The sequence below is a fragment of the Elephantulus edwardii genome, unplaced genomic scaffold, assembly GCF_000299155.1.
Source record: "Elephantulus edwardii isolate Elephantulus edwardi_28Jun2011 unplaced genomic scaffold, EleEdw1.0 scaffold00067, whole genome shotgun sequence".
NCBI lineage: Eukaryota > Metazoa > Chordata > Mammalia > Macroscelidea > Macroscelididae > Elephantulus > Elephantulus edwardii.
This window is the reverse complement of record NW_006399817.1, coordinates 14,125,831-14,142,262: the sequence shown is the minus strand read 5'-3', so window position 1 is coordinate 14,142,262 and position 16,432 is coordinate 14,125,831. Positions and strand designations below refer to the sequence as shown.

The following is a 16,432-nucleotide window of genomic DNA, read 5'->3' as shown; positions in this document are numbered from 1 at the left end:
CTTATACTCATTCTACAAAAATGGTTTTATACAATATTTACCTTATGGGACATAGTTCATGCAACATAATGCTCTCCAGTCCCTCCCAAGTTAGGTAATAATTTACAAAACCATTGCTCCTGCGTGCTAGAGTATTCCATTGTGTGAATATACCACAATTTCTCAATCTATTCATTTGTGATTGGACAGTTGGGCTGTTTCCATGTTCTTGTGATGGTTAGTAATGCTGCTATGAACATTGGTGTACAAATCTCAGTTTGTGCCTCAGTTTTCATATTTTCAGGGTATATTCCAAGTAGTGGAATAGCTGAGTCATATGGAATTCTTATGTTCAGCTTTTTGAGGAAATGCCAAACTGCCTTCCAGAGCGGTTATACCATTTTAAAATCCCACCAACAGTGTATGAGAGTTTCAATCTCTCCACATCCTTTCCAACATCATTAGGAGGACTTGTTGTCCTCCTGAACTTTGTCACTGTTACTGAGGTGAGATGATATCTCATTGTGGTTTTGATTTGCATCTTTCTTGTTGCTAGTGATTTTGAACATTTCTTCATGTGTCTTTTGGCCATCAAAATGTCTCCTTCTGTGAAAACTCTCTTTTTGTCTTGTGTCCATTTTATAACTGGATCATTCGCCATTTCCTTGTGGAAGTCCTGTAGTGTTCTGTAAACTTCTGTTATGAGACCCTTGTCTGAGATGGTATTATCAAATATATCTTTTGTTTTCTTTTATCCTATTGGGAAAAGCTTTTTAATGTACAGAGTGACTTAGTCTTTGTGTGTGTGTGTGCATGTGTACCATCAAATCAGATCTGACTGGTACAGGAGGAGATTTCCCCTCCTGCTTCAGCAAGAGCATCTGGTGGATTCGAACTGTGTACCTCTGGGATTGCAGTGAAGCTTCTTGCCACTAGGCCACCAGAGCTCTCTAGGGGCTTTGTATTTAGAAGGTCTCTTTCATCAATGTTATCTTCTCCTAGTTGTGCATTTCTGGCTATATTTGCCAGACTTATTTATTGAGAGTTCTGGTGGCCTACTGGCAAGAGGCTGTGCTGTAATTCTTAAGGCAGGTGGTTTAAATCCACCAGCTGCTTCATGTTAGAAAGATGGACAATCTTTTCCCATCCAATAAACTGCCTTTAAAGACCCATCAAAAGGTCAGCTATGGGTTTGTTTTAACTCCACAGTATACAACAACAAAAACAACACTTATATCACAGACTGACTTTTCTAGGTTTGGTCTTATTTTGTCTATTCTACACTTTATGGTTTTGGGATTTATCTGTAGGTCTTTGATCAACCCTGAATTGAATTTTGTGTATGGTGTGAGATGTGGATCTACTACAGTTTTCTGCAAGTAGAGGTATGGTTTTGCCAGAACCATTTGTTGAAGAAGTTGTTTCTCCATTTCATAAGCTTTGTTTCCTTGCCAAATGCCAGCTGACCATAGGTAGATGGCTTAATTTCTGGGTTCTCAATTCTGTTCATTGATCTATGTGTCTGCCATTGTACCATTACCATGTTGGTTTGGTTATTGCAGCTGTGCAGTACATTTAAAGATCAGGGAGTGCTATTCCTCTCACTTTACTCTTGTTTTTCAGAAGTGCTTTGCTTATTCAGGAAAATTTTTCCTTTCCAAATAAACTTGATAATAGCCTTTTCTATTTCTTTGAAAAATGAATTTGGTACCTGTATAAGGATTACATTAAACTTGTAGTTTTCTTTTGGTAGGATTATCATTTTCAATGTACTGAGTCCTCCTATCTATGAACAGAGAACATTTTCCCATTTATTTGTCTCTTATTGTACAATAGAGCACACTTAGACTATCACTTGGACTAACAGACATGGTAATTGAGATTGAGATCTTAGAAACGGAAATACAGAAAAGAATGAACAGCTCTAAGCAGACACTAGTGATTGTAACATGGAATGTGAGAAGCATGAATGTAGGAAAATTGGACATTGTTGAGAAAGAAATGGAATGCATAAATATTGACATACCAGGTATTGGCGAAATGAGATGGCTTGGCATGGGACATTTTTAATCAGATGATCATATGATTTACTATGCCGGGGATGAAAAGGTAAGGAAAAACGGGGTTGGTTTCATAATTTAAAAAGTCATTTCTAGATCCATCCTGAAATACAACGTGGTGAGTGACAGGATAATATCTATACGTATACAAGGAAGTCCAGTGAATACCACTATCATTCAAATATATTAGCAAACAACTAGAACAAAAGAGAAGGTAATAGAAGATTTCTACCAACTTTTGCAGTCAGAAATTGATCAAACATGCAATCAAGATGCATTGATAATAATGGTCGATTGGAATGCAAAAGTTGGGAACAGGGAAGAAGGATCAGTAGCTAGAAAATATGGGCTCGGTGAGAGAAATGAGCCTGAAGATAGAATTATAGAGTTCTTCACATGCAATGATTTATTAATTGCAAATACCTTTTATAAGAAACATAAACTCAGGCTATACACATGGATCAAACCACTGCATGTGATCCAACCACTGATCAAACCACTATACAAACCACTCTACTAAACTTGTCTACTGGGTCTAACAGGTTTTTATTTGTTGAGTCCTTGGTGTTTTCTGTGTACACTATAGTATCATCTGCATATAGTGACAATTTTACTACTTCCTCACCAATCTAGATCTCACTTATTTCCTTTTATTGTATTGTCCTAGTAAGTACATCCAACATGATATTGAAGAGGAGTGGTGGAAGTCTGGTCACTGTTCACAAAGGTTATGTTTTTCGTCTTTCTCCATTGAGAATGATTTTTAGCTCTTGGTTTTATGTATGTAATTTTCACTATGTTGAGGAAATTATCTTCTATTCCTATTTTGCTGAGTCTTTTAATTAAGGAAGGGTGTTGGATTTTGTCAAAGGCTTTTTCTGCATCAATTGATAGGATCATGTGATTCTTGTTCTTTGTTTTGTTAAAATGATGTATTACATTGATTGCATTTAATTTTTTCTTTTTTTACTATTTTATAAATAACCGAAAAGGTGATAGAAAAGTATTTTTGCCATAAATCTGTTGCTAGTGAGTCAACTGTGACAGCAACTTTACAAAACAGCCCAGATTTTTAATGCTATACAACCTTCTGAAGACAAAGGATCTTTCTCCTGTGGAGCAGCTAGCGATTGTGTTTCTTATGCTGAATCATTGAAGGCAGGCTTTGAATTCCAATGTCTATTTGCAAGATCTTGGAATTTGTGCCATTTGTCTACTAAAGAAGTAGCCAAGCAATCAAATATATTAAAATGCAAAGAAGTCACTGTGAGGAATAATGTGAGCCTTCTCAAGGTATTTTCTTTCAGTTACCTATGGAAGTTTGAAAATGAACAAGGAAAATTCAAGTAATGTCTTTGACTCTTCATAATGGTGAAGAATATTGAATATACCATGAACGACCAGAAAGATAAATGTGTATGTCTTGTAAGAAGTACTAACAGCATGCTCCTTAGAAGCAAGAATAGTAAAACTTCATCACACATACTTCAGACATGTTATCAGGAGGGACTAATGGAGAATCAATGACTGCAACAATAGACTCAAATATAACAATTGTGACTAAGGTGCAGGGATGGGTAGTGACTAATGTGTGGGGCTGGGTAGTGTTTTATTCAGTTGTATATAGAATCACAATGAAACAGATCCTACTCAATGTAACCTGAAAACAAAAACATGCTTCCAGAAAATTGGTGTTTTTAAAAAAGAAGAGACACCATAATTAAAGGAAAATATATTAACTTTCAAAATATGTTTAGATACACATAAGAAAATAATGAATGAGTAACTATATATCTCATAAATCAGTTTGAAAACCAATAGATCAAAATAAATATTAAAATAGTGCAAAGGTTTGAAAATGTAAGTTACAATAGAAGACAATTTAACAGTCCAGAAAAAAAGGACCTGGGGAGTCCAAATTATAACTAATGTAAGATATCATTACATATACATCACACTGACAGAAATGTAAGGCTTTAAATTAACTTTTCTGCATATTGGTGGGAAAAGGGAGTAGTGGAAATTTTATCTGAAAAGACTTTGGTATTACTTTATAAGTCTATCTAAAAAAAAAAAAACAAACCCAAAACAAAAACCAAAACCACAAAACAAAATAATGGCCATAGAATTTATTTCGACTCATAGTAACCTCCACACTGAGGCTGTAGAACTTAAGAGGAAGAAACTGCTCATCTTTCACCCAGAAGCCACTGGTGGATTCAAAGTTCTAGAGACATCCAAGCTTTTAGTTAGCAGTACTACACACAATTGACAATGAACTAGAGCTTCTTTGGGCTCGAGATCATGAGAGATTGTGAGGATGCTGTAGGGGTGGGCAAGGTTTTGATCTGTTGTTCACTGGATCACTATGAATTGCAGTCTACGTTGCAGCACATAACAACAATATATACCCTGTATAAACCTTTAATGTAGCATAAATATATTTCAACAAAGGGGATAAACAAAATATCTAGGTAGTCTAGTGGTAAGAAGTTGCACTGGAATCCTGAAGGTTCATTGAATCCACCAGCTGCTTTGCAGGAGAAAAATGGGCACTTTCCTCCTATGCGATTAACTACCTCTGAAAACCCACCTGAGGGTCAACTATGGCTTGGTTCTGACTCAACAGTACACACAACATTCACCCAGAAAGGGGTAGTATGTCAATGAAAATCAGTAAATCACATTGTGGTGGATGAATCTCATGAACTATTGAATGAAAGGTATAGGGGTCAAAACTGCATGTAGTTTGGTTCTTTTAAATAGGCTTGAAAAGAAAAGAAAACCTAAAAAAATATTGCTAAAGGATGTAAAATTTTGTAATAAAATGACAAAAGTTAGAAAACACTTCTTACTAAAAGATAGCCTCTTACATAGAAGAAAGGGAGATATATAGAAGAGAATACAAAAAGGCATACAAGCAGAGCCTATACAATGAGTTATATTTCTTTTATTAATTTATTAAATAACTGCTTCTTCTCTATTATTCATAAATTAATTTATATTTCCAATACTCTTCAAGTATTGTGCAATTCACTATACATAATCAAAATAAAAGGTCAAAGCATATTTTTCCTTTCAATAAAATCCTCCAATGATTTTAATTCCACCAGGCTCATCAATTACACTGGCTGGTGATTTTCCCCATCTAGAATCTACATTTACTTTTTAGTCTTCTTAAAGTCTTGGAGAATTCTATATAACATAAATTTAACTTTTACTAGCTTCAGTTACCACCTTTCTCTTTGATGGAAAGTTTCAATTCTGCAACTGTAGTTTACTTTCCTTGTGAAATAATTTCATCCTCTTTACTTCCTTGACTTCTTTCAATTGATCCTTACTACCTCTTCACTTATCTTTTTTTCAAATTATTTTATTCTGGGTTTTTTTTTCTTATCTCTTCTTAAATATTTTGTGACAGTGAAGCAGCAATGTGCCTTTTTTTCCTTTTTTTCTGTATCTCATATAATCCTCTATTTTAGTAGGAATGATAAAATTGTAACAATGTTAGCAACAAAAATTAACATTTTAAAATTTCCTTTCCTTGAATATCTTTAGGTACTGTATACATTATTTTCTAAAAAAAATCATTGCATTTGTATATGAAAAATATGGCACTAAGGTTAGAGGAAGACATTAATAATTTGCATTATGCAGACGACACAATCTTGCTTGCTGAAAGTAAAGAGGACTTGAAACACTTGCTATAGATGATCTGATAGTATAACTTCCAGTGTGGATTTAAGCATCAAGAAAACAAAAATCCTCACCATTGGGTCAATAGGCAACATCATAATAGAGAAAAGATTGAAATTTTCAATAATTTAGTTTTACTTGCATTTACAGTCAATCCTGTGGTAACAATAGTCAACAAATCTAAAGATACGTTGAAGAAAATCTGCTGTCAAAGACCTTTCTAAAGTAAAAAAGAGCAAAGATGTAAGTTTAAAGACCATGGTGTGTCTGACCTAAATAATGTCCTTTTAATTACTTCCTATGCATCTGAAGGGAGCTCTGGTGGCCAAGAGACAAGAAACTGCACTGCAATCCTGAAGGCACATGGTCTGAGGTCACCAGCTCCTCCTGTGTCATTAACTGCCTCTGAAAACCTGTCAGAGGGACAGCTAAGGGTCGGTTCTTATTCTGCAGTACTCAACAATATGCATCTGAAAGTTGGAGAATGAGTAACGATGACAGAAGCAGAATAAATATCTTTGAATTATGGTGTCAGCAAAGAATAAGGACTGTTTAATGGACTGTCAAAAAGAACAAGTTTGTCGTGGAGGAAGTTCAACTGGGTGCTCCTTAGAGGGAAGGAAGATGACACTTCATCTCACATGCCTTAGGCAAGTTTTCAAGAGGGACTATGTTTCCAAGTTTTTGGAAAAATACATCATGCTGGGAAAACTGGAGAGTCCAAAAAAGAGAGGAAGACCTTTAACAAGATGTTGACAGAGTGACTCCAACAGTAGACTCTGGTGCACTCAATAGACTGCTGGTACAGGACAGGGCAAGGTTTAGATCTGTTGTTCTAGGATAGCTGTGAGTAAGAGTTGACTTGATGGCACCTGACAACACCACCAACTCTAGTGTAGAAAAAGTTGAACATTGGGAAGGCTTAATAAAAAGCCTGCATGATGGTAAAGATTTGACATTTAATGTCTCTTCCCCTTTAGTCCTCAATTCTGGTTTCTGTTTTATACACCCCACCAAAAATTATGTGACATATAAAAATTTCTGGAAATTGACCAATGGATTTTTTTCAACAAACTTTAGTTCTCAAGAAGTTAAATATATCTTATGTATTTCTGTCCTCCCCTTTCTTTCTAATTAAATGTGGGGTTCTGCCTGGATGATGAGAGATTTATTTGGGTCTTGAGGAAAGATCAGTGTGGGGAAAATATTATTCAGATTCGCTCATTTACTTTTGTAAGTCCATGTAATGCTGTTGTTGTGTACCATGGATACAGAACCGATTCAGAGCTGCACTCCAACTAGTTTTTATAGGCAGTGAATCACATGGGAGGAGATTATCCATCATTTTCCCACAGCGTAACTGTGGATTTGTACTGCGTGCCTATGGATTACCACTAGAGCCACCAGAGATACTATATTCTTTTGATTACCCATTTGGCTTAACTCTAAATCATAGAACAGATGATAAAAGGTTTTATTAATTGAATTGTATCCCCAGAAATATATAATGGAAATCCCAACCTATGGATGAAATCTCATTTGGAAATAGAGTTTTCTTCTTTCTCAGGCTATCAGCCTAAAACAGTGTAAGGGGTACCTTAAATCTAACCATTTTGAGATCTAAAAGAAGAAGAAGGAGGAGGAGGAGGCACAGGAAGAGGAGAAGGAAGAGGAGGAGCAGCAACAGCTCTTGTAGCTTAGAACTAAGGAATTACACTGTCAACCCAAAGGCAGAGTTCAAATTCACAAGCTGCTTTGCAGGAGAAAGATGGGCAATCTCCTCTCATGAAATTAAGAGCTTCTGAAAACCTGCTGGAGGGACAACTCTATGAGTTGGTTCTGATTGGATATTATATAACAACAACCAAAAGAGCAGATTAGGCACTGCAGTAAACCAGCATAAATGGGGAGGTACTGATGTCACATAAAGCTCTCCAAAGAACATCTGAAAGAATGCTAAAGAAAAAGTGACCAGGGGTATCCCTTAGACTGGACAGAGAGCTTCCTCTACAGGCTGTCCAAGCTGTCACATTCATTCTGATACGCTCCTGTCTTCTATTTGGCTTTCAAGGCTGTAAATTTCATGGAAAAGACACTAGTCATATTTCTACCTAGGAGTACTGGCAGATTAAAATTGATGATTTCTAAATTAGCACCCACCACCTAACACACAATCAGGAGATTTTCTCCCAAACCAGGCTCCCTGAATTCAGTTTTCTAGGCTCCAAAATGTTAAGAAAATAAGTATCTGTTCAAGCCATCTACTTGGTGTATTTTTACTATGACAATACTAGCAATCTAAGATACAAGGACTTAGAGATTCTTAACTCTTATCAAGAAGGATAAATAAAGCAAAACAAAATTTGGAGCACACACAATTTTGTGGCATTTTATTCTTTCTTAATTCAGATCCATCTGATTATAGTGCACAATGAGTTCACATTACTATATTTTGGTGAAAGATAGTGATTAGTAGCAGTGGTAAATGTTCTCTAAATGTCCTTATTAGCATTGTAATAGTGACTTTTTGGGGAAATTTTAGAAGCTTCTTAAAAGACGCTATTTTGAATCAGATGTTTGTAAAAATACCTATGTTGAGAGCTGATTTGACAGTTTTACTCAATTTATGCCACACTTTCTGTACTATTTATGTGGATGTACTATTTATATTCCGACTTATTTATAAGTAATTTCTGAGAATGGCTCTGACTTGTATCTTCTTGGTTCCTCCATTGAGTAAGTTGGTCATTAATTTTCATGAAGTAAGAAATAGCTTGGGGGATAATTATTTCCTTAATTCTTTCTTTCCTACTTTGTTGTTGTTGTTGCTGTTGTTAAGTGTCACTGAGTTGCTTGCAACTGATGTACAACAGCTATGTACAACAGTTCTGAACCCTGCTCTATCCTGTGCCAACCCCTTTGTCTCTGACACACCTATCCACAGTATTCCAGCCACTGAATCAATCCATCCCATTAAGGGAGGTAATAAATTAGGTAAAGTATTTTTTTTATGCTGAGTGTATTATGTATTCTTACAGTTCAGGGGAGCAGTGGAACAGAGAAAAAAATTCATGGTGAGGCTATATGTAAATTGTCTAAAACCTTGTTATCAGAAATTGCCAGTTGTCAATGTGGTATAAGTTAAAATCTAAAGTTATGTTCATGAAGGAGAATAATTTAATTTAAAATACACATGTTATTTCAGTATTACCATGTGATATTTATTGAGCTTACACACTTGTTATTCATAATACTTTAGTGTTTGGAGATATAATTTTTAAATAGTAATCTTCAAATTCATACTAACACTTTTGTAAAACAATGACATTGGCAAATAAATAAAGAGTGTGAAATTTAGAACTGATAATGTCACAGACTGTGCTCAGTTCTCAGATGTTTGCTAAAAAGCTTTGTTGAGGATAAAGTTCATTTGGAATATTACACACATTGTGACTTGTTTGTCAAATAATTTAGATCTGAGAGATGATCAGCATTTCCAAGTAATAATGAAAGATGGCATTTATTTGGTGTTTTACCAACTTTGAAGTCATACTGGAAAAAAATTTGTAATAGTCAATAGATTCTTTCAAAAAAGATAAACTGGAGATTTCATTTGTGTGTAATATGATCAAGCTTCTGTATGTGGAAATTTAAAGTCATCACAGATTCTCAACATCTTTTTTTGTGTATGAGAAGGAAAGGTGTTTATGACACAGGCAGAGTACTAAGACATTTAGATAACTAAAATTCATCATAAGTAAGTTATCATAACCTCAAAGGCATATACACTTACAGTCAAGAGATATAAATGATGTTATAATGAAGTCTTAATGTTCTCTTAATACTGGTAAATTACAAATTCTATACTAGAAAGAATTAATTTCACAAGGGTAAAGAATCAAGCTGAGAAAGTTATTAATTATGACATTTTTATGAGACTGCAATCAACCTAATTGGTAATTCTTTTCCTATTTCACATTTTAGACTTCTAGATTCAGGATAGATTCTAGGAAAGAAAGGTAAAGTGAAAGTGAAAGGATTACATTTAGCTAAGGAATTTGTCATCTCCATGTCTTCGCATATTTACATGAAATTCATATGTGAAATTGGTAAAATTAAGAAATAGAATTTATTATACCTTTATAAGTCTTTAATGTTAGAAATGGTTCCTTGAAATGTGCATATTTGTACATGTATCTTTCTTAGATGTCTATTAATGAATCTTAAAATATCCTCTGGTGGATACAAATTGCTATAACATGTTGCTTGTTTTCCAGACAGCTAACACTTCCTTGAAAGAACATATTATTAGAAATAATTTACTTAATGGAGATCACAGCTTAGATGCCCATTAAGTACATAAATCTCAAGAGGTTTGTAATAAAGCTATTATTTTCTTGTGTTTTCTTCAATATTTTTACAAATGTTTCCCTGAGTAAGCAAAAAGGTGTTGGAAATAGTCATCATTACCCCTTACTTGGTTGTCACTAAAAAAATACACCCTTGAAGGCTTCCAATTTGGTACTGTTGAGTTGATTCCAACTCATAGTGATCATACCTTGGGTTTCTGAGACTGTAAATCTCTACATAAGAAGACACCTTATCTCTCTATCTCAGAGCAGGGGGCTAGATTTGAACTGCCAGAGACTCACAACCTTTTGGTTATCAGCACCTTCCACTACTCACTAAGCTAGTCAGCAGAGTTCCCACAGTTTCGCCAAAAACATGCTTTAATAACCAAATAATAATACAATTTAATAACCAACATAACTTCACATATAAATATATTCTTTCATTTTATACTTATTTTCACTTCAGAGCTAGTGGGACGCTCCTGGGATCATCTGGGTTAGTGGGAACACCAATAAGCCATTCTACTGACCTGTATAATGATTTCAAGTCATAACCTAATACTAAGGTCATATATAATAATATATAATAGTGATAAGAAAAACATTAAAACGTTCTACAAACATCAATAATATCTTCTATAACCTGGTCTTTGTCTGCTCCTTTCTTTTTCTTTTTTTTTTTTTTTTAATTGTTGAGGTGTTCTTTTTTAAAAATTGCTATTTGAGTAAAAATTCACAAAAAAAATTGGAATTTCACTTATACATGTTTTGCTTTGTTTTGGTTCTTGCCTTCTATTCAATCCACAATATATGCTCTATTCTAGATTGTTAATTGAAATACATAATTTCAGATCTATCTTCCCTTCACATATTCCAAACACTAATATTTATTATCTTTTCTTTCACTTGATCTCTTTAGAAGCTTTCACCTTGAATCCCAATTGAAGCTGTTCCAAATTACATGTGGTTTCCTAACCATACCAGTCTTTGTCCTGTCCCTTACCTTATTTTCATGTTTCCTGCTTAGAAGTTATATGCTACCTCCATCATACTGCTCTCTAGATGGCAAGTTCTAGATTTTCAGCCTGTATCTCCTTAATACAAAGAGGCCTTTTGCTGTGTTTATTGCATACATTGTTCCTTTCGTCTGTCTTGCCTTAATAGAATGGAAACTCCTCTTTGGCAGGCTCTCTGCTTTACTTATTAAATGTTCTAAGTTTTCCAACAATAAAAATGCTTAAGAAATATTGCTTGAATTGATAAATAAAGTGGCAAAAGTTAATACCTGAGTTTTCAATAGGCATTGTAGGTGGAGGTCATATTTTTTTATTACTGTTGAGAGGCATTGCCTAGAAAAGAAAAAAAATTAAAATTACAGGAGGAAACTTAGTTATTTTTATTACCTTCTCATGAGTTCAGTCTGGTCTATGATTCTAGGGTAGAAATTATATAATAAAAGTAATGTTGATATTCCTTTAAAAATTATAAAATATTAATAACTTTATAAGCCATAAATATACTGTAACTGTATATATATAACTGAAAACTGTACAGTGACAAATAATCTATGCTATATCAGTCAGACTTCTTACAGACTGATAATTAAACCTCTTCTTAATTAAAAATACAAGTTGAAAAAGTTTCATAAGCAAATAATGGCACAAATTAACCATAAGAAATGTTAAATATGTACAATCTTATTGAAGTTTTTATTCAGAATTAATTTAATATACATATGATATTGTCTTTGGCATTAAATCTCTGAACTTTTCCTTTTTAAATCTTCATGCTTTGCTTCAGTTTTAAGTATGTTTCACTGGAACAAATGTGATTCAAGTAGAGATTGTTCTGAGTGTCATTGTTCTAAACCATTATAAACATCCTATCTTACTAGCACTGAAAAACATCTAAATTAAGTAGAATAATGAGTCATATATTACAATGCAGCTTTTTAAAAAAAATCAATATATTTATTTGTAGCTGCCATTTCATTTTTTATTATATCATGACTTCAGTTGAAGTCCATCCTTTAATTCAAAGGCAAAATGCATAGAAAAACTGAGCAAAGAGTTTTATGTATTGAATTGTGTCACCTACAAGTATGCATTGAAATCCCAACTCTTATACCAATGGTGTAATCTTACTTAGAAACAATGTTTTTTTTTAAATTTTAAGTACATCATACTAAGAAGAGTGAATTCAAATCTAACAATTTCTGAATTGTGAAAGTAAGTAGACCAGACATAAAGAAGGAACACACACTGGGAAAGGCAGTTGGCACAGAGGATTGTTTACAGCAATGTATTACCAATGACCGCTGACAGTCACCGGTATCTAGGAGAAAAGGTTCATAGTTGGAATCCACTTAGCCAAGACTATAATTTGGATTTTCAGTCTCCAGAAACCTGAAAAAAAAAATAAATTCTTTTTCTTTATAACTACTCACTGCTTCTATTCCTGTTAGTAATAAATATGGAAGATCAAAGAACTGAAGCCTTTGAAATGTGATATTGGTAAATAATGTTGTATATGACGTACTTGTAAAAGAACATGTAAGTCTGCTGTTGAAAGAGTGACACTAGAGTGTTCCTTAGAAGCAATAATGATGACACTTCATGTTTACATACTCTAGTTGTGCTATCTGAAGTGGCCAGTCCCTGGATAAAGACATAATGCTTGGGGGGAAAAATATGTTCTTGTTAATGTTGTTGTTAGGTGCCATCATCTCAAGTATGAGCCATAGTGACTAAATGAACAACAGATCTGAACCTTGTCTTATCCTGTGCCATCTTCACACGTCCTGATACAATCAAGCCCATTATTATAGTCACTGTGTCAACACACCTGGTTGAAGATCTTCCTCTCTTTTGCTGAACCTCAACTTTCCCAAGTATGATGTCCTTCTCCAAGAAATACCCTCTCCTGGCAACATGCTCAAAATATGTGAGGTAAAGCTATGTCATCATTGTCTCCAAGGAGGACTCTGAGTGCTTTTTCTCCACGACATATTTGTTTATTCTTTAGGCAGTGGATGGTCAATACTCTTCTCCAACATGACAGCTCAAGGCACCAATTCTTTTTTTTCTGTCATTCTTATTCATTGTGCATAGCAAGTGATCAGAAAAACTATAGCCTGAATTAGATGCACCTTAGTTCTCAAACTGAAACCATTGTTCTCAATAATCTGGAGAGGTCACTATCTGCAAATTTTCCCAGAGCAATATATCTCCTGATACTCTGACTGCTGGTATCAAGAGTGTTGATTGTGGATCCAGGTAAGATGAAATTGTTTACAGCTACAATCATTTCTCCATCTATCATGATGTTGCCTATTGATCAAGTGGTAAGAATTTCTGTTTTCTCAACATTGAGATGCAATCCATATTGAAAGGTGTATTCTTTGGTCTTCTCCAGCAAGCACTTCAAGTCCTCCTCACTTTCAACAAGTAAGGTTGTGTCATCTGCTAAATTCAGGCTATTGATGAGTTGATGTCACATTTTTCTTCACAGATTACAGTTTCTTGAATAATTATTCAGCATATAGTTAGAATAGGTATAGAGAGAGGATACAGCCCTCATTAACTCCTTTCTCAATTTTAAACTAAGTAGTGTTTCCTTTCTCTGTTAGGACAACAGAATCTTGGTCTAAGTATAGGTTTCCCATGAGCACAATTAAATGTTCTGGGATTCCCGTTTCCAGAAACACACACACACACACACACACACACACACACACACACACACACACAAATTCAGAATAAAAGAGCAAGACTCCCAGATAAGATAGATTGACACAATGACTACAACGATGGGCTTAAGCACAACAGCTATTGTGAATAGGCACAGAATCAGGCAGGGCTTCCTTCTGTTGCACACAGGGTTGGTATGACGTGGAGCTGATTCAAGGCTAGTCCTTAAGAAGTTGTCCTGCTAACACAAGATCGACTCCTGTCTGGCAGTTCAAACCAACAAGCAACTCTGCAGGAGAAAGATGGGCAATCTTTTACTGTGCATTTAATAACCTCAGACACCCAATAGAGTGTCAGCTATGGGTTGATTCCAAATAGACAACAAACAGATAAAAAGGGTGAGAGAGAGAATAACAAACAAACGCAGAGTGAGGAACTGGAAATATTTTTAAATAAAAGTCTGGGAATATTTTTATATAAACCCTAATCCTAAAACAAAAGGCAAGCATATACCTGCTTCAGTGATTTGCTATCAATTATTGTATCTATTTTATAGACAAACTAACAGAAGTTAGGGAAGCTATGTGATATGCTCAATTTATTTTTTTAAAAAAATGTATTTTATTAATTTGTGTGTGTGTGTGTGTGTGTGTGCCGTCAAATCAGATCTGACTGGTACAGGAGGAGATTGCTCCTCCTTCTCCAGCAGAGCATCTGGTGGATTTGAACCGCATGCCTTTGGGATTGCAGTGCAGCTTCTTGCCACTAGGCCACCAGAGCTCAATTTTTAAGATGCAGGGAAGTCAGACGGAGGCAGAAATCAAGTTTTTCTGTTCTCAACTAATAGAAATTTTAATGACATACAAAAATAAGAAAATAAAGCAGAGATAAATTGTATGCCTATATAGCAAAGGCCTACAAAGATCTTTACAAGGCTGAAGATACATCTATTATAGATAACATTTAAGAAAATGTAAAGAAAAAGATGAAATTAGGGTGGAATCAGTTCTGATGGAGTGGCTGTGAATTAAATATCTATATAACGGTCAACCATGAGAGCTCTGGTGACCCAATGAATCAGGACTTGTGCTGCCAACCCAAAGGCAGCTTTTCTTTGGGATAATGATGGGCAGTCTCCTGCCATGTGAGTTATAGTCTGGGAACACCGCTAAAGAGACAATTATTCACGTTTCAACTCAACAACACAACAACAACAATGGTTAACCAGTTTTCTGTCTAATATCCTTTCCTGAAAGCAATCGCACTGAGAAGAAATGGTCCCTCAGTTGAAGCCCAACATCATAGGGTTGGAGAAAAAGGGATGGAAATGTTCAAGTCTGGACCTAGGCTGTTCCTACCAGTTTTCCTTCACTTCTCTTGTCAGCAGAGATGTATACAGCCCTGATTTTATATATTGGATACCTGCACCAGTGGTGGGGCATTGTGATTTCTCAGAGGGATTTCTTAGAACTCTTTTGGTCCAACCATCTTCTCACAATCTCCTCATCAGTGTGTCCATCAGTGTGTCATCAGTTAACAACCACTTTCCAAGCTGTTCAAAATAGATCTCTCTCCTCCAGCATAGCTCTTACCATTTTCTAATGATTTTACTGGGTTTGATGTCTCTCTTTAGAACTGAAAACTATAATCCTTGTTAATAAGTCATCTTCATGTGGTTAATCACAAAATTTGGATCTGATTATGTTTAAAGTGTCCTTTATTGTCCTAATCATTCTGTGATTTTATGGTATGAAGCTGGATATTAGGAGAAATATAAAAGGAAGAAAGATGTATGAGAGGATACAATGGTTTAATGCAGGCCATAATCAATAACTAACAGCTATTCAGTCAATTGAGTAACCTCATTTATGACAGAGTAGAATTAGCTTTATAGGATTTTAAATTATTAATTTTCTAGAAGTATAAAATGAAGCTTTTCTTCCAAGGTATCTCTGGGTGAATTTAAATCTGCAAAATTCCAGTTAGATTACACATTAGCCTTTACTCACAGTTAGCAACAAGGACCATTGTATTTGACTGATACTGAGTAGGGGGCTATGATGATCTCATACATAAAAGAACAAGACATATTTGTACCATATTCATGATTATCAGTATATTTGTGTATATTTTGAAACCTGTTGGATTCATCCTAATGAATTTTCTTTCATTTTCACTATCTACTTTACCAAACATGTCCTTTTCCTGCAATTAGTGCTTTTCGATTACAGAGCCAAAGTAAATGAGATGAAGTCTTATCATCCTTGACTTTTTGTAACATTCTGACTATTTCTTTTAAGACTTAGTTTGTCTTTTTTTTCTGGCAATCCGTAGTATATTAACAATTCTTTGCCAACACTTAGATTTAGGTGCATCAGATTGTCTGTCTTCCTTTGTTATCATTCAGATTTTACATGCATGTAAGTAAGTGAAAAGATCTTGATTTGGTCCAGTTTCATCTTAGTCATCAATCATCTTAGTCATCAGTTATCTTTGCTTTTTAATCACTTTAAAGTGATTTTTTCTGAAGCAGATTTTTTTCCAAATGCAACATCATTAGATTTCTTTTTTTCCTATAATTTTATTTTATTAATTTTCATAAACATTTACAGAGATTTTGGGTTTCCATTCATTCATTGTTGCACTATTCTCTCTA

The 16,432-nt window shown here is 34.7% G+C and overlaps 1 protein-coding gene across 1 annotated transcript in view; it reads right to left on the bottom strand.

Annotated features, from left to right (window-relative positions):
* The window catches only part of PIK3C2G (phosphatidylinositol-4-phosphate 3-kinase, catalytic subunit type 2 gamma), a 576,625-nt gene that overhangs the window by 501,677 nt on the left and 58,516 nt on the right, over positions 1-16,432 (bottom strand). Inside the window, exon 7 of the mRNA XM_006888484.1 lies at positions 11,373-11,436. Coding sequence (XP_006888546.1) covers positions 11,373-11,436 — 64 coding nt within the window. The remainder of the gene's footprint in view (positions 1-11,372; positions 11,437-16,432) is intronic.